The 23,540-nt window shown below is 41.9% G+C and overlaps 2 protein-coding genes across 3 annotated transcripts in view; both read left to right on the forward strand.

Annotated features, from left to right (window-relative positions):
* Positions 1 to 23,540, forward strand: part of LOC130683528 (leucine-rich repeat-containing protein 37A3-like) — a 148,525-nt gene that overhangs the window by 75,183 nt on the left and 49,802 nt on the right.
* The window catches only part of LOC130683521 (leucine-rich repeat-containing protein 37B-like), a 37,411-nt gene continuing 22,756 nt past the window's right edge, over positions 8,886 to 23,540 (forward strand). For both annotated transcript variants that reach the window (XM_057501226.1, XM_057501227.1), the window contains exons 1-3: positions 8,886 to 9,004; positions 10,816 to 11,076; positions 19,306 to 19,377. In XM_057501226.1, coding sequence (XP_057357209.1) covers positions 11,042 to 11,076; positions 19,306 to 19,377 — 107 coding nt within the window. In that variant the 5' untranslated portion in view covers positions 8,886 to 9,004; positions 10,816 to 11,041. The remainder of the gene's footprint in view (positions 9,005 to 10,815; positions 11,077 to 19,305; positions 19,378 to 23,540) is intronic.

Here is a 23,540-nt window from a genome sequence, read left to right on the forward strand (position 1 = left end):
TTTAAGATAATTATTTTTTATTGAAGGGTAGTTGACACACAGTATTACATTACATTAGTTTCAGGTGTACAACACAGTGATTCAACATTTATATACATGATAATTCTAAGTACCAGCTATCACCATACCAAGTTGTTACAATATTTTGACTATATTCCTTATGCTATACATTACATCCCGGTTGCTTATTTATTTTACAATTGGAAGTGTGTACTTTTTCTTGGTTGTTGTTGTTAGGGCATCTCTCATATTTATTGATCAAATGGTTGTTAACAACAATAAAATTCTGTATAGGGGAGTCAATGCTCAATGCACAATCATTAATCCACCCCAAGCCTAATTTTCGTCAGTCTCCAATCTTCTGAAGCATAACGAACAAGTTCTTACATGTAGAACAAATTCTTACATAGTGAATAAGTTACATGGTGAACAGTACAAGGGCAGTCATCACAGAAACTTTTGGTTTTGCTCATGCATTATGAACTATAAACAGTCAGTTCAAATATGAATACACATTTGATTTTTATACTTGATTTATATGTGGATACCACATTTCTCTCTTTATTATTTTTAATAAGATGCTGAAGTGGTAGGTAGATACAACATAAAGGTAGAAAACATAGTTTAGTGTTGTAAGAGAGCAAATGTAGATGATCAGGTGTGTGCCTGTAGACTATGTGTTAATCCAAGCTAGACAAGGGCAATAAAACATCCACATATGCAGAAGATTTCTCTCAGAACAGGGGGGGTGAGGTTCTAAGCCTCACTTCTGTTGATCCCCAATTTCTCACCTGATGACCCCCCTGCCACTGTGCCTGTCTTAGGTTGTTCCTCCCTTGAGGAATCTTACCCGTCTCTGGCTAACCAGTCATCTTCCAGGGCCATACAGGGAAATGTAAAGTTGGTAAGTGAGAGAGAAGCCTTATTGTTTGAAATGGTTAGCTTTTTATTTCTTTGCATATTTATGCCCTGTAGCTTCTATGCCCAGCATTTGTCTTGAGGTATCTTTACCACTTGGAAGAATTATGATACTTGGTAAATTTGATATGAGGCACGAATTCTATTTAAGGGTTGTAATTAGGAAGGAAGAAGAAAAGCTATAGAAGTAGCAGGCGGCAGAAAACCTGGGAAGATTGATTATTTCTTTGACATATCTTCTTGTAGAGTAACTTCAGCATGTATAGATTTTAAGCTACTACTTAAATTGCGCACACACATTGACATAATAGGAGTATAGTTACATAACCAAAGCATACCTGTAATTACCAGCCATCTCCAGTGAAACCAAGAAAACCAGTTAGGCACCCTAGGCATTTGTGAAAACTTATCAATGATATGATGGTTATTATCTAACTGAATTTGAGTAGTCTGAGAGAAATCAGACAAATTAAAACAACCCATTCCTGGGGAATGTTCACATCCCATATGTTCTTTTAACAGTAAATAGTCTGTAGTTGTAAGATTTTGGAGCGCTACAATTTGCACTTCTCCTAATTCTTGGTTGAGTTCCAACAGTATAGATCCAGTCACATTTGTTGTTTTACTGTATGCACAGGCCAGCTTAGATATCTCCTTCATTCCCATGGCAAGTCCAGGAGCTGGTGGGATGAGTGCATCTACAGCTGTAGCAGTGCGTGGATCTTTGTTGGGGTTTTTTGATGATCATCTTCTGGCATGAGTCTTCCCGAGAGTGCTGATGTTGGAAGTTCTCTTTCATATCGTTTCTTAGTTCATTTTCGGGGTAGCCAAATTAGGCTTTGATCCTCTGTATAAACACAAACAGACCCTTTGCCTACACTTTTATATGTCCTTTATATCATTGTGTAGAACTCATTAGAGGTCACCACATAGGAACTGCATTTTTTTTTTTTTAATCATTAATCTACACTTACATGACGAATACTTTGTTTACTAGGCTCTCCCCTATACCAGGTCCCCCCTATATACTCCTTTACAGTCACTGTCCATCAGCGTAGCAACCTGTTGTAGAATCACTACTTGTCTTCTCTGTGTTGTACAGCCCTCCCCTTTCTCCCACCCCGCTATGGATGCTAATCTTAATACCCCCCTACTTCTCCCCCCCTTATCCCTCCCTACCCACCCATCCTCCCCAGTCCCTTTCCCTTTGGTACCTGTTAGTCCATTCTTGAGTTCTGTGATTCTGCTGCTGTTTTGTTCCTTCAGTTTTTCCTTTGTTCTTATATTCCACAGATGAGTGAAATCATTTGGTATTTCTCTTTCTCTGCTTGGCTTGTTTCACTGAGCAAAATACCCTCCAGCTCCATCCATGTTGCTGCAAATGGTTGGATTTGCCCTTTTCTTATGGCTGAGTAGTATTCCATTGTGTATATGTACCACATCTTCTTTATCCATTCATCTATCGATGGACATTTAGGTTGCTTCCAATTCTTGGCTATTGTAAATAGTGCTGCGATAAACATAGGGGTGCACTGATCTTTCTCATACTTGATTGCTGCATTCTTAGGGTAAATTCCTAGGAGTGCAATTCCTGGGTCAAATGGTAAGTCTGTTTTGAGCATTTTGATGTACCTCCATACTGCTTTCCACAATGGTTGAACAAGTTTACATTCCCACCAGCAGTGTAGGAGGGTTCCCCTTTCTCCACAGCCTCGCCAACATTTGTTGTTGTTTGTCTTTTGGATGGCAGCCATCCTTACTGGTGTGAGGTGATACCTCATTGTAGTTTTAATTTGCATTTCTCTGATAATTAGCGATGTGGAGCATCTTTTCATGTGTCTGTTGGCCATCTGTATTTCTTTTTTGGAGAACCGTCTGTTCAGTTCCTTTGCCCATTTTTTAATTGGGTTATTTGTTTTTTGTTTGTTGAGGCGTGTGAGCTCTTTATATATTCTGGACGTCAAGCCTTTATCGGATGTGTCATTTTCAAAGATATTCTCCCATACTGTAGGGTTTCTTTTTGTTCTATTGATGGTGTCTTTTGCTGTACAGAAGCTTTTCAGCTTAATATAGTCCCACTTGTTCATTTTTGCTGTTGTTTTCCTTGCCCGGGGAGATATGTTCAAGAAGAGGTCACTCATGTTTATGTCTAAGAGGTTTGTGCCTATGTTTTCTTCCAAGAGTTTAATGGTTTCATGACTTACATTCAGGTCTTTGATCCATTTTGAGTTTACTTTTGTATATGGGGTTAGACGATGGTCCAGTTTCATTCTCCTACATGTAGCTGTCCAGTTTTGCCAGCACCATCTGTTGAAGAGACTGTCATTTCGCCATTGTATGTCCATGGCTCCTTTATCAAATATTAATTGACCATATATGTCTGAGTTAATGTCTGGATTCTCTAGTCTGTTCCATTGGTCTGTGGCTCTGTTCTTGTGCCAGTACCAAATTGTCTTGATTACTATGGCTTTATAATAGAGCTTGAAGTTGGGGAGTGAGATCCCCCCTACTTTATTCTTCTTTCTCAGGATTGCTTTGGCTATTCGGGGTCTTTGGTGGTTCCATATGAATTTTTGAATTATTTGATCCAGTTCATTGAAGAATGTTGCTGGTAGTTTCATAGGGATTGCATCAAATCTGTATATTGCTTTGGGCAGGATGGCCATTTTGACGATATTAATTCTTCCTAGCCATGAGCATGGGATGCGTTTCCATCTGTTAGTGTCCCCTTTAATTTCTTTTAAGAGTGACTTGTAGTTTTCAGAATATAAGTCTTTCACTTCTTTGGTTAGGTTTATTCCTAGGTATTTTATTTTTTTTGATGCAATTGTGAATGGAGTTGTTTTCCTGATTTCTCTTTCTGTTGGTTCATTGTTGGTATATAGGAAAGCCACAGATTTCTGTGTGTTGAGTTTGTATCCTGCAACTTTGCTGTATTCCGATATCAGTTCTAGTAGTTCTGGGGTGGAGTCTTTAGGGTTTTTTATGTACAGTATCATGTCATCTGCAAATAGTGACAGTTTGACTTCTTCTTTGCCAATCTGGATTCCTTGTATTTTTTTGTTTTGTCTGATTGCCGTGGCTAGAACCTCTAGTACAATGTTAAATAACAGTGGGGAGAGTGGGCATCCCTGTCTAGTTCCCGATCTCAGCGGAAATGCTTTCAGCTTCTCGCTATTCAATATAATGTTGGCTGTGGGTTTTTCATAGATGGCCTTTATTATGTTGAGGTACTTGCCCTCTATTCCCATTTTGCTGAGAGTTTTTATCATGAATGGATGTTGAACTTTGTCAAATGCTTTTTCAGCATCTATGGAGATGATCATGTGGTTTTTGTCTTTCTTTTTGTTGATGTGGTGGATGATATTGATGGACTTTCGAATGTTGTGCCATCCTTGCATCCCTGGGATGAATCCCACTTGGTCATGATGTACGATGGTTTTGATGTATTTTTGAATTCGGTTTGCTAAAATTTTGTTGAGTATTTTTGCATCTACGTTCATCAGGGATATTGGTCTATAGTTTTCTTTTTTGGTGGTGTCTTTGCCTGGTTTTGGTATTAGGGTGATGTTAGCTTCATAGAATGAGTTTGGGAGTATCCCCTCCTCTTCTATTTCTTGGAAAACTTTAAGGAGAATGGGTATTATGTCTTCCCTGTATGTCTGATAAAATTCCGAGGTAAATCCATCTGGCCCGGGGGTTTTGTTCTTTGGTAGTTTTTTGATTACCGCTTCAATTTCGTTGCTGGTAATTGGTCTGTTTAGATTTTCTGTTTCTTTTTGGGTCAGTCTTGGAAGGTTGTATTTTTCTAGGAAGTTGTCCATTTCTCCTAGGTTTCCCAGCTTGTTAGCATATAGGTTTTCATAGTAGTCTCTAATAATTCTTTGTATTTCTGCGGGATCTGTTGTGATTTTTCCTTTCTCATTTCTGATACTGTTGATTTGTGTTGACTCTCTTTTCCTCTTAATAAGTCTGGCTAGAGGCTTATCTATTTTGTTTATTTTCTCGAAGAACCAGCTCTTGGTTTCATTGATTTTTGCTATTGTTTTATTCTTCTCAATTTTATTTATTTCTTCTCTGATCTTTATTATGTCCCTCCTTCTGCTGACCTTAGGCCTCATTTGTTCTTCTTTTTCCAATTTTGATAGTTGTGACATTAGACCGTTCATTTGGGATTGCTCTTCCTTTTTTAAATATGCTTGGAGTGCTATATACTTTCCTCTTAAGACTGCTTTTGCTGCGTCCCACAGAAGTTGGGGCTTAGTGTTGTTGTTGTCATTTGTTTCCATATATTGCTGGATCTCCATTTTGATTTGGTCATTGATCCATTGATTATTTAGGAGCATGTTGTTTAGCCTCCATGTGTTTGTGAGCCTTTTTGCTTTCTTTGAACAGTTTATTTCTAGTTTAATGCCTTTGTGGTCTGAAAAGTTGGTTGGTAGGATTTCAATCTTTTGGAATTTACTGAGGCTCTTTTTGTGTCCTAGTATGTGGTCTATTCTGGAGAATGTTCCATGTGCACTTGAGAAGAACGTGTATCCTGTTGCTTTTGGATGTAGAGTTCTGTAGATGTCTATTAGGTCCATCTGTTCTAGTGTGTTGTTCAGTGCCTCTGTGTCCTTACTTATTTTCTGTCTGGTGGATCTGTCCTTTGGAGTGAATGGTGTGTTGAAGTCTCCTAGAATGAATGCATTGCATTCTATTTCCTCCTTTAGTTCTGTTAATATTTGTTTCAGGTATGTTGGTGCTCCTGTATTGGGTGCATATATATTTATAATGGTTATATCCTCTTGATGGACTGAGCCCTTTATCATTATGTAATGTCCTTCTTTGTCTTTTGTTACTTTCTTTATTTTGAAGTCTGTTTTGTCTGATACCAGAATTGCAACACCTGCTTTCTTCTCTCTGTTGTTTGCTTGAAATATCTTTTTCCATCCCTTGACTTTAAGTCTGTGCGCGTCTTTGGGTTTGAGGTGAGTCTCTTGTAAGCAGCATATGGATGGATCTTGCTTTTTTATCCATTCTATTACTCTGTGTCTTTTGATTGGTGCATTCAGTCCATTTACATTTAGGGTGATTATTGAAAGGTATGAATTTATTGCCATTGCAGGCTTTAAGTTTGTGGTTACCAAAGGTTTAGGGTTAGCTTCTTTACTGTCTTACTGTCTAACTTAACTCGCTTGTTGAGCTATTATAAACACAATCTGATGATTCTTTATTTCTCTCCCTTCTTATTCCTCCTCCTCCCTTCTTCATATGTTGGGTGTTTTGTTGTGTGCTCTTTTTAGGAGTGCTCCCATCTAGAGCAGTCCCTGTAGGATGCCCTGTAGAGGTGGTTTGTGGGAGGCAAATTCCCTCAACTTTTGCTTGTCTGGGAATTGTTTAATCCCTCCTTCATATTTAAATGATATTCGTGCTGGATACAGTAGTCTTGGTTCGAGGCCCTTCTGTTTCATTGCATTAAGTGTATCATGCCATTCTCTTCTGGCCTGTAGGGTTTCTGTTGAGAAGTCTGATGATAGCCTGATGGGTTTTCCTTTGTAGGTAACCTTTTTTTTCTCTCTGGCTGCTTGTAATACTTTGTCCTTGTCTTTGATCTTTGCCATTTTAATTATTATGTGTCTTGGTGTTGCCCTCCTTGGATCCCTTGTCATGGGAGTTCTGTGTACCTCTGTGGTCTGAGAGGCCATTTCTTCCCCTAGTTTGGGGAAATTTTCAGCAATTATTTCTTCAAAGACATTTTCTATCCCCTTTTCTCTCTCTACTTCTTCTGGAATGCCTATGATTCTTATATTATTTCTTTTATATTGATCACTCAGCTCTCTTAAAATTCTTTCATTCCTGGAGATCCTTTTATCTCTCTCTGCATCAGCTTCTCTGCGTTCCTGTTCTCTGTTTTCTAGTCCATTAATGGTCTCTTGCATCTCGTCCATTCTGTTTTGAAGTCCTTCCAGAGCTTGTTTTATTTCTGAATTCTCCTTCCTTAGTTCTTGCATATTTCTCTGCAAGTCCATCAGCATGGTTATGACTTTTGTTTTGAATTCTTTTTCAGGTAGACTGGCTAAATCTATCTCCCCAGATTCCTTCTCAGGGGAAGATGTAGCAGATGCCGAAGCTGTCTGGGTTAGTCTTGTCTGGATCATATTTTTTTGCCTTTTCATGTTGACAGGTGCTATTGACTGTCAGCTGGGAGGGCCAAAATTTTCACTTACTACTGGCCTTTCTTTACTGGGGCAACTGCGACCCCTAGTGGCTTGTGTTGGGTAATTGCGTGTAGAGTGGGTCTTTGTGTCTTGCCTGGCCGGGAGGGAGAAATTTCCCTTTCTGTGGGCGGAATTTGTCTCAGGCTGCTTCTCTGCTTTCGCAGCGCCCGGTGGGGTGATGGATGGGGGGGCTGCTTGACTGTTTGCCTCCGTGAGGGGTCTCAGAGCTGTTGCCCAGGGGGTTAGTGCACCCGGTTTTCCCTGTAATTTCCAGCTGCTGTACTGTGACCTGGGTTTTTTCCGTCAAGCTGTTAAGTCCCTGTCCCTTTAAGACTTTCAAAAAGCCCCCGCTTTTCTTTGTCACAGGGGCATCAGCTTCAGCACCCGCTCAGAGGTCTTACTCCCTGTTCTCCCAGTATCCAGGGCCCCCTGGGCATGTACTGTGTCTGCGCTCTGGCCCGGATGGCTGGGGCTGGGTGTTCGGCAGTCCTGGGCTCCGTCTCCCTCCCGCTCTGCCTGCTCTTCTCCCGCCGGGAGCTGGGGGGAGGGGCGCTCGGGTCCCGCCGGGCCGGGGCTTGTATCTTACCCCTTTCACCGGTCGCTGGGTTCTCGCTGGTGTAGCTGCAGTCTGGCCACTGTCCTGCGTCTTCTGGTCTCTCTTTTAGGGCTAGTTGTGTTTGTTGTATTTTCAAAAGTATATATGTTTTTGGGAGGAGATTCCCACTGTCCTACTCACGCCGCCATGTTGGCTCCGCCTACCCACTATTCCTTTTCTAGTCTGTTCTCTAGGTATGTTTAGTACCATTAACTTGTTTCATTTGCAACACTAGTTAATATTCAGTAAGATAATGTTATGAAGACAGTGAATGTGACTGTCACATGTCTGGTTAAGTACAGTACCTCAAACTTTGAGGATTTGAATATCTGCTTTGAAAATAAATTGGTGGTATTAAAACCTCTGAGATCACTGGTGGGCTCTGTGCAAGCAAGGTCCTTCACTTCCCCATATTCCCCTGCCCACTTTCACGTGGGCCTGAATGTTATGGAGAATGAAGAATGACTCTCAGGCAATATGCAGCCAAAACACTTCAGCCACGTTGGTTATACTTCCTCTGAAATTATCTTAGTTCTCTAACCACTCCTTCCTCGTAGCTCATCCATGGCCTTGTACCCATCACCTCAGTGTTTACTCTCAACTATGAAGCCCTTGTATCAGTGTGTTTATTGCTAGTGAAATAAAAATATGGGGCCACTCTGTGTTCTCCTTCTTCCTCCTCCTGTCTTTAGTGCAGTATTTGCTTCATCAAGATTGTGTCGGGAAAATGTGTGAGAACTGACTCAACATCTCAGACCTGGGGGACTCTACAGCAACTGGCTTTTCCACAGACCGCAATAAAAATGGTTTTTGATTCACAGTGAATGTTTTGCACTAGAGATTATTTACATTTTGGCTCAGTTCCCTCATTTTACTGATGAAAGGTGTGCTGACTCCTAGTCCATTGCCCTTTTGATGCTCAGAGGCTTATCTTTATGGAAGTGAAATGTAGCGACTGTTTTGATTAGCTTCAGAATCTACCTTGAGTCAAAGTTTAAGAAATATTTATCTAAATCATTGAAAAAACATATTATTTGAGGAGGAAAACTCAAGTTTATTTTTGCAGAAGCCTTTTGCCGCTGAGCTGTGGGACAGATTAAAGGTAGATTATTTCACAAAATAATGGAACATTTCTTTCCTGTTTTATTTTTCTCCAAATTTTTCTATACAGGTCCAGACAGATGGACCATTTTTCCTTTCAATTTACTGAGACAGAGAAGAATTGAGGACTGAAGCATGTCATCACTGTATCATTTCCTCCTGAATGTATGAAATCCTAACAGCTTAGGTAAGAAAATGTCCAAAGCAGGCAGTGAAAATAAATTTAAAATAGGACAAACTCTGAAACTATCCATGTTAGAATACCAAGGCAGAAGGGAAAACTGGTTTTTTGGAGGAATTTAGTCAAAGAAGTAAGCAGTGACCTAGACCCTATTCTATCCACTATGTTCAGAGTGCTAGGGGATGGAGTAACCCCTTTCCCTTATTCATCTACATAGGTCCTTGCGCCATGAGAACATGACTCCCCATGGGGAGCTCCTATAAAATGAGAGATTTGACTATTCACATTCCCAGACTTTTGGATTTCACAGACCAGTAAAATGTCAAAAATATTAAGACCATGATAAGAATCTCAACTTTGTAGTTTAATGTCCAAGTATTAAAACAGCTATTCTCTATCAGCATCTCTTCATAAAACAATTTTTAGTATCAAAATTGAAGGAAGGGCATAGTTGTATGATAAGATGGAATAGATTTTATGAAATTGTTTTTCTTTTGTTAACATTCTAGGATTAAAATAAAGATCTTGAGAATTTATTTTCCCTTTTGTGTGTCCTCTGCAGAGTAGCTATTAGGACACCCAGAACCCCAGTGTTGGAGCCCTACTTGTACCTACTCTTGATTTTTTCAAATCTCTCTCCTTCTCACCCTGCCTCCCAGCTTCCCACATTATCCCACCCCCACATGTAAAACACACACACACACTTCAACAGAGTCACATAGGAAAATCAGGGAATTTTTTTTAAGGATTTCATGCTAGACTGTTAATGGCTTAATGAGTCATACTTTGATTTGCTGCATATTAAAACTCAAGAAAACAGTCTTAAGTAAAAAGATTGCATCTCTGGTGGACTTTTCTCACACAGTGTCAGGAAATTTAAATGTCTAAAGTTCAAAAGGAAAAGACTAATTGCTAGTGTTGGGGGAGCATTGTGTATTTTCCTCGGTCCTTGTCCCCACCGCAATAAGGAATTGAAGGACAGAGACACAGTTGTGAAGCAGAGTAGAAGTTCTATTTCAAGTTACTTAAAGAGAGAAAAAATGCAGCAGGTGACCTCGGAGAGGAGAGGAGTGCACTGAAAGGCTGGGGAAAAAGTTACGCACTCAGAAAGTGCAGGCGACCTCAAAGAGAGGACCCCCCTGAAGGGTTGGGGGTTCCCCTTCTAAGTATTTTTCAGGAATGTGACCACGGGCAGGGGTGCAGAGTTGTTAAGTGGTCCCTGAATATTTAAAATTAACTAAAGAAATCTACTGCTCTGATTTCTCCCTGTGATAACCAGGGTCTTGGTCTGGGAGCATATCAGACAAGACCGCCTGCCCTGCCCGCAAGGTGGGCTGAGTTTTTGTGTTCCTAAAGAGTAAGTTAAGAATCTTACTTCTTAACTTCCTGCCTTTTACTGTTGTTTACAGATGGGCTGCATGCTAAATAAGTTTCCCAGTTTGCAAATTACTTGATTAGGGCCGAAGGAGAAAAAACAGCATGTATGTGAAGTTAAAAATTAAGCTGGGCCTGTGTCATTAACACAATAAGACATGGGCTATACTGAGGTACCCTCCTTTATCTGGGGAATATTCAAACATTCCAGGCCAAGTTACTCCTGGCTGTTTGAGCTTTAACTGGTTAACTCTGGTTCTTTTTAGTGGGCTCTCCTGGCCTTATTCTCTTCCCACCCTGCTCATATCTGTTTTCCTGCCTAACACAGGGACAGTGAATTCTCAAGGTGTGTGGAAGCTTTGATTTGTTTGTGCATCTTCTTATATCGCTAGTTTATAAGATCTTTAAGTGTTTGAAGGAACTGTGTCTTTTCTCATTTCCAGAATCAAGCACAGTTCTTGGCATACAACAGGAGGAGATTGATAGTCTGTTGACTGAGTGAATGAATGAATAAATAAGGAAATGAAATTACTTTCTTCCACTGAAGAAGCTGCCCGCTGGGAAGGAGACATGAACACTAATTTTAAAATGTTGAGTGCTGCTGGGAGGCTAGCCTGCACAGTGAGTCACAGTGGAGCTGTTCTGGACAACTAGGAAGCGTTGGCCATCATGAACAACAGGCTGGCAGAAACCAGTGGGGACAGGTAAGAGCAAGGAGTGTCCTGGGGGTCTGGAAGCCAAGGAGACACATCCGGCTCAGCTCTGCTGGGGCTGGGCTCATTCAGGAGCTGTTTTCAGCCTCTTCAAGCCCAGCTTTAGAAATCTCAGCTCAGCTCCAGCAAACAGCCATCTTCCAGGGATGTGGAACTGAAGCCTCAGGCCTTTCTCCTTATCTTTACAGTCTTAAAAGTGACTCACAAAAGTGGCCTATACATTGCATTGTTTCTTTACTAGTCTTGCTCTAGCGGTTTAACTGCCTAAAGGAGGAAAGGTTTAGGTAAGGCTTGATTTCCTGCTCATCTGTTCCTCATTTGGAAATAAAAATCTTAGAGATCCTAATTTTTCCCTGGAACTCTGAATGGCTGAACTCACAGCCTCTCCCAGTCCCTTCAAGAAAGGGGGACAAGGGGATTCTGAGTATGTGTCTGGCTCGGGGCTTCCTTCAGAGCAGAGTTGTCCATAGTGCCATGCATAGGGAAACCCACCCTTGAGCGTCTGTTGATATGTAGCTGTACTAAAGCCAGATGAGATATTCTAGAAATATTACAATTTTACCCACAGGCCCTAATCAGGTATTGCTTGCAACCTGGGCAACTAATTTAGCATGCAGGCCCAGCCATAAACAACATAGTAGAGGGCAGGAAGGTTTACATCTTAAAAGATAAGGTTGCATTTTAAAACCCAGGAAGTTAAGAAGTAATATTTTTAACTCTTTAGCGAACAGATAGTGGCTCAGCCCACCTTAGGGGCTGGGCAGGAGCCTTGTTTGATATGCTCCCAGACCAAGACTCCGGCAACTCAGGGAGAAATCAAGAGTAGTAAATTCCTTAAGTTAATTTTAAATATTCAGGAACCACTTAACAAGACCCCCAGCCTGTGGTCACATTCCTGAAAAATCCTTAAAAGGGGGAACCCCCAACCTTTCAGGGTGCTTGTGGGTAAAATTGTAATATTTCCAGAATCTTTCTCCTGGCTTTAGTACATCTGCGTATCAATAGGCGATGAGCGGTGGAAATATGGCTTTAGGGCATTTGCATGTCCTCAGGAGTGGAGGATATCAATTGATAATTACCTGGGTAACCGAGGGTGTGTCTGAACCTGAGAGGTTAAGGAGAGGGGGCTGGCTGGCTTGTTGGCTTCTTTCGGAGCAGAGAAAGATGGTCCTGGACTGCAGTTTGTAAGCAATAAACGGGTTTTAAACTTTATCTCTCCCTTTGACTGATTTTGGTTTTTAGAGGTATTTTGCCCTGGGATTTCCTTTCCCTGGACTTTCAACAGCGCTCCTCTCTCTGGGGTCGCCCGCACTTTCTAAGTGCATAACTGTAACTTTTTCAGCAGACCTCCCTCTGCGGTCGCCTGTAGTTTCTATGTCTGTAACCTTAAACTTTCACCAGCCTTTCAGGGTGCGTCTCCTCCCTAAGGTCTCCTGCACATTTTCTCTCTTTAAGTAACTTCAAATAAAACTTTTACCCCGCTTCACTACTGTGACTCTGCCCTTCAATTCTTTGTTGTGGTGGGGACAAGAACCGAGGAAAATACACAATGCTGCCCCAACACCTGGACAGCGTGCTGGCCTGGTGGGGGCAACTGTTGACTGTTTCAGACAGCTGCGTCTGGAGGATGGCTACTGACACCTTGTTGCTGCCAAAAAGCCCTTCACGGAGATCCTCCCCTCAAGGGACGCTGCCAGCCCGTGTCACTCTCCGTCACTCCATCTGTTTCTGTGGAGATGTTGCGCTGGTTCTGATGTTGTCCAGCATCACCATGTTCGTCCGTGACCACCAGGGTCGTCTTTGGCATTGCTGGTGGAACGCACAATCCATTTTCCTCAGGAATCAGTTCACAGAGTGTTTGATGAGGACAGAGAGGACACTGAAGAAGGAGTCGGTGCAGCAGACGCCAATGAGGATGAAGACAAATTTGGCGAGGCAGTAGAGGTCTTGGCTTTCATACTGGGCATTCTGGCTGCTGACAGAGATCCCCAAAGTCAATGATGCTGAATGCCACAAAGCAGTAAAGCGAGGCAAAGTAGCTCTACCCCGATAGAGGCATACCTGGCTGAGGCGCAGCAGACGCGGAGGAAAGTCACGCGCAGGATCAGCAAGACGTAAAACACGTAGTGCTTCCTGCCAGCCAAGCAATCCAACCTCGCACTTCCCTGGCGGGCGCTCCTGCACACTGGCGGGGGAAGCCGCGCAGCTCGTAGCGACTCCGTTTGCAGCATGGCTGAGGTTGGCCAGGCGCTCCTCCCAGCGCTGCTCTGCCTGGCGCGCATGCCATACCCCTTAAGGTGGCCATGGCTGCAGCTACAGCCGCAACTCCCGCTGGCCGTGGCCAGGCCGCTGGGGACAACCCCAGGCCGCTGGGGACAACCCCGCGCCGGACAGCGGTGGCCGCGAGCTGACTGGCACAGTCCACCCCCACCCCCACCTCCCCGGGACGCCCGATGGCTGTCTTACCCAGGGGCGCTGGGCGCGCCCCTGGGCCCTGCGGCTCACGGGGCTGCCTTGTAGACCGGCCCTGCCGCGCCAGCTCCTCCTCGATCCACTTTTTACGAAGCACAGGCGCACGTTACACTGGCGCAGTACTGCCTAAGCCTTGGCCGCGCATGCGCAATGACTGAAGTATGGTGTCGGTACCTTTTGCGGTTGTCACTGGAAATAACAAAACCTTACGTGTGTGTGAGCTGAGCTCTGGAACCGCGACTCAGGTCTTGCCTGTGAGCTGGGCCAGGATAGACGGGGGAGATGGGGAAAGCCGCCCCTCTGGTGACCAGGACACCAGGAGTCCCGCCTTAGCCCTCACCCGCCTTGTAGTGTCCGCTGAGAGGAATCTTTTTCTTGAGCGAACCTCAGCAATTCACTGGCCCTGGCAGATTTTTGAGAGGAAGCTCTCAACAGCACGTGTTGCCTTCTAGTGCTTCTCAAGTCCTAGGATTTCAGAGGAAAACACAATTGTTCATGAAATAAGTGTTTTGAGTTGCACGCTCTCCACAATTACCTGGGGAATATGAGGAGATGGGAATTCTGTTTCCAGGACGGGGAATTTCATGTGCTGTACTTGGCATGGGACCACCGCATAGCATTCTCTGTTCATAGTATTCTCCCAGTTTGGCCTTCCGTATTCAGTCCAAGCCTTCCCAAATGCTGCCGTGGCCTCTCCTGGTTTCTATGCCATCATAAAGTTTCACTCAGCAAGGGCTGCCCACGAGCCCAAAAGGCATGTGATCAGAAGCAGCTTTTTGAGAAAGCTCGAGTGTTGGTGGGTCCAATTCCTAGCTCCACTGGGATGAAGTGCTGAGTTCAATAATTCATAGGCCAGCATTTGCACAGCACTCTGGTTTACAGAATGCTTTCAGCTCCATTGCTACACTGATCCTTCGCTTCTCCTTCCACCCTTTTTTTTGTAGGTGAAGAAACTTGAACTCGGGATGGTTAAGTAACTTAGTTAAGGTTCATAACAATAACTGGAAACTAGAAGTCAAACCCAAATATACTGATGATACACCCCATGCCATTTCATGCTACCCCTTAAGAAATCTTCACAAGAGATGTCTTATGTTTACTATCATGTGGATTTAGAATGTGTGAGCTTGACAAACTCTTTCATCAGTTGTAACATACAGGAAGCTTCATAGTCATAGTCATCACTCTCAAAGTGTGTATTCAGAACTGCCTTCAGTTTGCAGAAAACAGTTAAAAAGTTCTCCAATACATTGTAGAAATCTTACTCCATATTGTGCCGTCCAATTTCACTTTCCCAGAGCTCCAGAATTACATTTCATTATGCACCTAAATTCGACCACCAATTTCTTTATCAAGGACCATTTCAATTCCTTTAAATAAATGAGTGAGGCTTAGATTTTGCAAACCTTTCACTTTATAATTGTATGATTCCATAAACCTTCTCTGATTGTTCTTGATTTGGCTATTTGCTACTGACCTTACTGCCTATTCTTACCCATATTCCTTTCCTCCTTGATTTAACCTTGATTAAATTCGATGACTCTCCTCAGATGTGACTCCACTTCTGTACCCTGTTGAACACCCCTTCAATACTGGCTCTATTCCCTGTGACTTCAATGATTACCTGTTGGACATTCTTTAATTTGAAGACTATGATCTGCTTGCTTCTATCCTGTGACAGTTTCACAGAGCCACTCAGATATTACAGATGGTATTGGAAAGATTACAAAACAATTACTTGGTATCAGTTATGATGCCAGACCCAGTGGCTTCCTTGGGAAACTGCACCACCTCCACCCTTACCCTTCTCTTAACCAATAGCCACTATCCCTGGGCTGCCAGTAGCCAGGGCCACCCAGATGTGCAGCCCAAATCCTGTCTCTGTCAGTGGGAAGGGGGACCTGGAGGGAGGTGTCTGTAGCCTTTGCTTGGGGAGGGGACGCTTGGACTCCATGATTCTGAGAAAGGACTCGCTCAGGTGGCGTGGAGCTGATCTCAGCCTGAGCCTAACGTGTCATAAATGAAAGGTGGGACTAGGCAGGGGAGGGGCACGCAGTTGCCAAGGATATGTGAGCATCAGAGAGCTGTCATAATGGTTCTGCTCTGGCTTAAGGCAGCTGCTCTGGTCCTCTGGCTCACTGTGCCCTGGAGTCTTTGCTGCCATGTCCTGGCTGCGTTTCTGGGCCCCGTGGCTTCTTGTGTTGCTACCATTGTGGCTGCCTGTCCAGGCAGCCCAGCCTCCGGGTTGGGCCCTGGATCCTGTGCAACTGACCCCCATACACCCAGGGCCAACCAAGTCCTGGTCTTCAGATCCCTCCAATCTCCCTCTTGAATTTCCCCATCCACGTCAACAAGTGATGCATCCTGTAGTTCCTTTCTGGTACACAGGTCCAGCTGGAGAGCTGCCCCCAGGACCAAATCTTTGGGACAAGCCTGACCAGCATGAAAGTCAGCCAGAGGTGGTTCCGCTGGTAAGTTGAGACCAGAATCAGGTCCTAGATCTGCCTCCTTGACTCAAAACTGAGACTAAAACTATAAATGTAGATCAGGCTGAACACCAGTCATTTGAAATACTTGTTCCACCTCTAGGTAGTGATAGTTCACAACCAACAAAGTTTATTGTTTCACTTCCAAACTCAAAGAAAGATCTAGCTCAGTATCGACGGCTTACCAAAGTTCTTATTGGAACTCCAGGCTGATTTGCAGAGAAACATCTAAAACAACAATTGCAAGATGATTATTTAGCTCCCAATAGGGATGTTGTCTGTGCTAAGGAGAAGCTACCTGTAGAGTTTCTAGGTCGCCCACATCAACCTCCAGAGGCCACTGTGGAAGTTGAAGCTTTCTCCCAGAAAAGTGTCCCCATTCATCATGGACAGAAAGTTGAGGAGGCTGAATCTTTTCTCCCCAGGTGGATTCCCAGGATCAGCATCCAGAGTCCCCTGAAGAGCTAGAACCACTTCCATTGAAGCAGGAGGTTTCGACTCAGCCTCCAGAGCCCCCGGAGATGGATGAGAACTACACAAACCGGCAGGTGGCCCTGGCTGAGCCTTCCTACACTCCTGAAGAGGCTGAGCCTCCAGTCCAGGAGGAAGCCCTAGCTCCATCTTCAGCGCGCCCTCAGGGGACACTTCCACATCCCGGGCAGGTTCCCAGTCAGCGTCCAAACCTGACTCAGGTCACAGCTGCACCTGTGGACCTGGACGTTTCCGGACCTCAGGAGCCAGAGCCATCTGAGACAGGTTTTCCATAACTGACTCAGAATTCAGTGGTGAACACCACCACAAACAACATATGTGAGCTCTGTAGCTGCACAGATGAGACGCTGGCATGCGTAGGTCTCAGCCCAGAGCAGAAGCTCCAGAGTGTGCCCGTGCCAGAGCCCAACGCTCACAATGGCACCTTCTCGATCTTGTAAGAACCACCTCTCTTCATTTGTTCTCTGCATCCTGCCTGACCTGGTCCCTCAAGGTCTTCCTGGTCCCTCATTTCCATACTCTGTGTTGCCTGATTTTGTTTTTATCTTTTGTTAATTATTCCTTGTCTTCCTTTTCCTTCTTAATTTCTCCGTTCTCCATTCTTTTACTTGTAATTGCCCTTATTCTTTTTCCTTACCTGCTTTTTTTAGTTCTGCAATTTAAGTCTTTAACCTCTATTCTACCATTTTCCTATCAGTTTTAGTCCATCTTCTTTATAGTAACATGTCCCTATCCTCCTTTCACTGGTTAAGAGTAAAGATTCTGGAGCTAGACTGCCTGAGTTTGAACCCAGGTCTGTCATTTAATAGCTTTGTGACTCAATTTCCTAATCTGTAAAGTGGGGATTATGGTAGTTACCATTCCATAAGATTGTTGTGAGATTTAGATGGGTTAATACACGTAAAGCTCTTCTATATGTGCCTAATGTATATATGAGTGTTAACTGTTATTATTTGGTCCCTCAGTTGTGCCCAAAACCTTTTCCTTGGCTTTTTATTTATAGCACCCATTTTTTGCACAACCCAGGGCTAAGTACTGTGGGAGCCACCGATGTATAAACATTGTCTCCAGAACATGACAGTGATAGGTAGAAAGAAACAATATGCATCAAAAGAGAGATGGTAATTAAGTACTAAAAGAGATACAGACTCTAGGTACTGTAATTCACCAGACCCTGTAATCACTGGTATATGGAGGTCAGGGAAAGCCGCTTTGGATAAGTGACAATTTTAGCTGGGACTTAAAGAGTAGGTATAATTTGTTAAATAGGGGGGAAAATGTTTAGTGTAGGCAATGGCATGACTGCAGGAGTGATCAGGATTTCATAGACCAGTCTGGCTGTAAAGAACTGGTTAGGACGCAATGAAAGATTTTGAAAAACCTTCACTCTCAGCTATCGGGGTTTGAAAGTTGCAGTATGAGGATGGAGAGCCATTGAAAGTTTTCAAGCAAGACAGACAAATGATTAAAGCAGGGGGATTGTTTTAGATTCCATATGTAGCGTGATCTAGAGAGGAGAGCTTGATTCAGGGAGACCAAATGTACTAGCAAACCCTAGGAGTGAAGTGAAAAGGGGCTGAATCAGAATGGTAGCGCTGGGAGTAGAAAGAAAATCCTGAGAGCGTGACAAAAGAAGAGTCAGTAGGACTTCCTAAGTGACCGACTAGAGCTGGAGGGTGGGATGTGCAGGAAAAGAGGAAAATCAAATTTGACTCTAAAGTTTCTGTCCTGAGTGATGAGGAGAGTGATGGTGGTAGAACAGGGGGAAATACAGCAGCTGGGAAGGAGAGCCCGTTTGTGGGAGACGAGTTCAGTTGTAGGTGCCTTTTATCGGTGAGCGTAAGGCACACAGAAGGCTTCTGGTTGGGTGGAAATTTCCACTAGGCAGAGGAGCAGACAGGTATGAGCTATTTCTGACTGCCCTGAAAAATAGGGAACTTTTTGCTTAGGGAAGAGAAGCTAAAGGGAAAGATTCAAAGTCATCCAGAGAGTTAGTGGTTGAACGTCAAGCATTAAACAGCTTCTTTTAAGCACAGGTAATTTATGGACACATTCTCCGTGTTAAAAAAAGAAAAAAGTCACAGAAGTATGTAGGATAAAATGTGGAAATCCCAGTCCACCCTGCCTACCGCCCATAAGATAACTCCTGTTACCATTTTGGTGTGTGTCCTCCCTTCCAGTCTCTTCCCTTTGCATTTCCCCCCAGTGAGGTAATAGATTATTCCTTGCTCGGTGATTTGTGCGTTTCCCTATGCACTGTCTCTGAGAGATCTTTCCATGTTAGTCCCTCTAAATTGTAATTGCCCTTCTCCTTCTTACTACTGGAGAGATCTCAACAGCGGGCACTGAACCAAGTGTTTCGTTTATAAAGAAGTCAGTGTTCCTTTATATTTGTTGTTGATGATAAATTTTTGCCATTTTTGCTGTTTAGTTGTTTATCATTTTCTCTTTGGAAGTAGTCATTTGAGATACCTAGGTGATTTTAGGAAAAAATACTTACTTTCAAGGTAATTAACTGGCATTATCTGCCCGAGAAGTTGGACAGATAGGAAGTTCAGTTTCTGAGGAGATGCCCTATTGTTTGTGCCCCGTGTTACATGTTTATTAGCTGTGCAAACTGGGAAGCAGATAGCTGTGGACACTAGAAAGCTGGTATTTTCTGCATTTGAATATTCCCCTGGTTGCCATGATAAGGTTGCTATGATTCTTTTGCTTATTCTGTTCATTGTTTTCCTACCTATTGAAGGATATGTACTGTGTTTCTTCACAGAAATTTCCAAGGAAACTCTATTTCTTACGTTGAAGAAAATACATGGAAGTCATACACTTGGGCTGAGAAACTGTGAGTATATTCTCTCCAAATATGAACATGAAAAACTAGCTGCATTGTAACATGTTTCTTGGTCAAGAGTTTTGAGGTCTGAGAAAAGTTCTGAGAAAAGGTATTTCCCTTTCCGTATCTCAAATCTACCTCTATTGATTGCAATTCTATATTTATTTTAAAAATTAAATTTGGTGGGTTCTCTTTAAGAGTCAACTTAAACTTACTTTCCAGTATGTAAAGAACGCATGATCATGTTCTCGATATATAAAAATGAAATAACAGGAAGAGTGAAAACCTTCCGTGTGCCCTAACCCCCCACCCCTGAGGTTACCACTATTCTGAATTTAGTATATATCCTTCCAGATCTTTTTCCATGCATTTGTCTACGTAAGTATTTACAGATAGCAAAATAGGTTTGTTGTGTGATTTTCTTACCTTTTCTACATAAAGGGTAACATCCTATGACTGAATGCTTTCACTTTTTGACACGATTTAGATTTCTTCCCACTACATAGAAGGCTACCCCATTTATTTAAACTCCTGCATAATATTTTATGGTATAGATTTATCACAGTTAATACTTCCTGAGTTGCTGGATGCTTAGATTCTGTTGTTTTCTTGTCACATGCATCGCTCCAATGAATATCCTTGTACTTGCATCTTTGTCAACATGAGCAAGTATCTCTGTAAAAGAGATATCTAGAAGTGGAATTGTTGGGATTAAGACTGTGTAGGTAGAAAATCTGAATTGCCCTCAAAACGGTTGTGCAATTTATACTCTAATCAACAGGCCATGACAGCTTCGTTTTCCTACACCCTCTGCCACTGGGTATTTTTTTGGCTGGTGTGTGATGGGTGAATAAGAGGGGCCCCATCTGAATTTGAATTTTTCTGATTACTTGGGAATTTAAATATCTTTATATGTCTACCAAACATTTGTATTCTCAGAATTGTCTGTTCTTTGCCTATATTTTTGTTGTGTGTAATTGTTTTTATTGATTTGTAGAAAAGTCAGTTTAGACACAAGTGATTTTGGAAAAAATATTTATATTTAAAGTAATTGACTGGCATTTTTGAAGACTATTGTATCATTAATCATTCGTTCAACTTGGACAAGTCAAATGAACTGTGAATTAGTATTAAAAGACATGACAGTCATAGTAATCTAAAAACAGGGATTATGACCACCCTCATATAGACCCCCCTTAGCTGTATATCTTTTTTGTAAGGACAAAAATGCTAGAACCGGACAGTTGTTTTTTTTAATTTATGAATTTCTTAAATACTATATATAGTTTATATTTCCCATGATAGAATATGACCTGGAGATTTTATTTCCCAGACTTCTAGGAAAAATGAAAGTAACTTGACACAGGAGATAAATAACTGTAGTTCGCCCTGCGGAGTAGAGAGTCGAGCGTGAGGGTAGGCTGAGCGGCAGGGGTAGGGAAAACATTTTGGATTGTGTACATTATACCTTTGGAAGTTTGAGCCATATAAATATGTATTATATGTTTTCAAAAAATAAGGTGAAATTTAAACATTGATTTTTAAATCGCATGTGTTGTAGAGTTTATACAGTATAACATGAGTCCAGTAAGGTTAGAAGATTTCCAAGTCAGTTTGAGATTTATACTTGGTAAGGTGGAGGTTCCTAACTTGGAGTCAGTGGTCCCCAGGTCAGGATTTCTTAACTTTTTATGTTCCGTGAATCTATTTGGTGATCGACAGAAGCCTACCTAAGAAGAGATGTTTTTGAATGTATAATAGGTTAAAATACATATGAAAACAAAGAAAACCAATCACATTGAAATACTCTTAAAGAATAATTAGTAGTAATATAGTAATAAATCTGCTTTTCTTACATTAAATAACAATATGTAGTGGTATTTATTATAATGGTAATTATCATATGTAGTGGCATTTATTATAAGGTGAAGGTAGTGATGAGAGTAAAGGAATTTTGAGATGTCTGCAACAAAGAAATGATATGAACATAGCTGATTTCTACTGGGGGTCAGATGAGCTATACTGCTACTCTGTTGTGGTTTGCTGCCTACATTCATGATGGAAGGAAATGCCAAATTAGAGGTTTTTGAAAATAGAGACAGACATGATTTCCCATTCAGGTTCGTACGCTGCATCCAAGCCATTCTGTTCACAGACCTGTGCCCTAAAGGGATGATAAACAAATGGAAATTGCATGTGCGCTTTTGCATATATTCAAGAAAGTGAAGTTTTCTAGGAAAAGGGTTCATAGCTTTTATGAAATTCTCAGAAGGTTCTTGTCTCAAAAGATTGAGTCACAAATGCAGATGAAAAGAAAGACATTTCTTTTTCCTGTAAAATTGTATTTATGCACATGATGTTAAAGGGATGATTTGTTTTAAGTAAAGGTAGTATATCTGAAAATCAATACCTATCACTTTGAATTCATTTCACAAATATTTACAGAGCATCTACTATGTGCCAGGAACTCTTTTATGTACCAGGGATACAAGCCCAAGAACAAAAAGACCAAAATATCCCAGTTCTGAAGGGATTTACAAATATGTAATATAAAAGTAAATATATTAACTATAATAGATAGGTGTAATTTCAAGTAATGATAAGTGCTTTGGAGAGAAAGCAAGCAGTGGAAGGTGAGTAAATCAATTCCAGAATGGCCTACTGTTGGCATGTATGTATAGGTAAGCCGAAAAAAAAACCACTCTGTGCCCTGTCAATTTCCTAGAAGTTACAGAGGTGGGGAGAAGGATAATTGCCAGTAATGTAGAGTCAAGAATGAATATTGCAAAATTCAGAAGATTGCTTTAGTGAAAGGAAGTGTGATCAGAAGATAAATATGAATGTTTCTCTAATGTTAGCTCATACCTGGTTTTGATGTTTTCATTGTGTAAGAAAATTTTAGATCCCCCTTTACCTCTGATTCCCTATGGCTCTACGTATTTTTGCTTTAGTCAAAAAATATTTGGAGTTCTCCAGATCAATATGTTTTATTCCAGATTGTTGCTATGTGAAGCTCCTTTTTGGCGTAATTTTTTGATGACACTCATTCTCAGTCTAAGCTTTTCTTTTAGGTTGAATTTATTAGGGTTATTTTTAAAATATTACTACCATGTCATCCAAAAACTTCACCGAAACAAATCCCATTAATTGAAAGTACAGGCTCTGTAGTTACTCCCTGTCTTACCATGATATTCTCTCCTGAACCAAACAGTCTGACAAGGGCATCAGCCAATCAGAGAAGACACTGCCATAACCAGCTGAGTTTCCACCTCCATCTCTTTTCTGTTCCTATTGAAACCTTGTCAGTATTTATAACTTTTAAAGTTAGAATTAGTATACAAGTTTCATATTTGTCCTGATTTTTTTCATATACCATCATTTCCTATGACCTTTTTGCATGTCATCAACGGTGTACACACACAGTTTTGTTATGTGATATGGGGGGAGGTAGAGTTTTTTCCAACTGTCTATTGTTATGAAAAGGGTTACGATAAACAGTGTTGGACATGTTGATTTGTTTTTTTCTCTTTGGATCATTTCCATGGAAACAGGAAACCATTACTTGACAGAGATTGGAGAACAGTCATAGCATCACCTGGTGACCATTCCCCCCTTCACACATTCTGGCCATCGCTGCTGTTCCTCGTAATGTGGTGAATTTCCAGGCGAGGTCAGGGTCTTTGAGGCATTCTCAGGGCTCCAGGAGTTCTTTGTGGGAATGAAAATTTTTTGTCTTGGGATCCTTTTAAATGTATGTGACTATATTCTGTGTATTATGAATCACTGTATAACAGAGATTGCCCTTGCTTTCAGATGCAGAGTTTCCAGGTGGTAGTCATTGAATTGTTGTAAGCTATGCGAAAGGAATTAATCTATGAGGTGGAATTAATATCAATATGTGAGTAAGAGACCCTGTGAAGGAAAGCAGAATGTTTATATGCAGAACTTGGTGGAAATAGTTCACAAGGCCACATAGCATATTCTCAGATCCCCAAGGTGCTTGAAGGATGTAAACTGTTAATATTACCTCCCAGGAAGGTGATTCCCAGGGAAGGGAAATTTGCTTTTGAAATCTTAAAGACTTTCTTCTGTAGTGGATCTCTTATCACTCCCTTGCTCCACTCTGGGAGACACTGGCTGTATACTCTCCTGCTCATCAGGTGTTAAGAAAT

This window comes from Manis pentadactyla, chromosome 4 (genome assembly GCF_030020395.1).
Source record: "Manis pentadactyla isolate mManPen7 chromosome 4, mManPen7.hap1, whole genome shotgun sequence".
In the NCBI taxonomy this organism is placed as follows: domain Eukaryota; kingdom Metazoa; phylum Chordata; class Mammalia; order Pholidota; family Manidae; genus Manis; species Manis pentadactyla.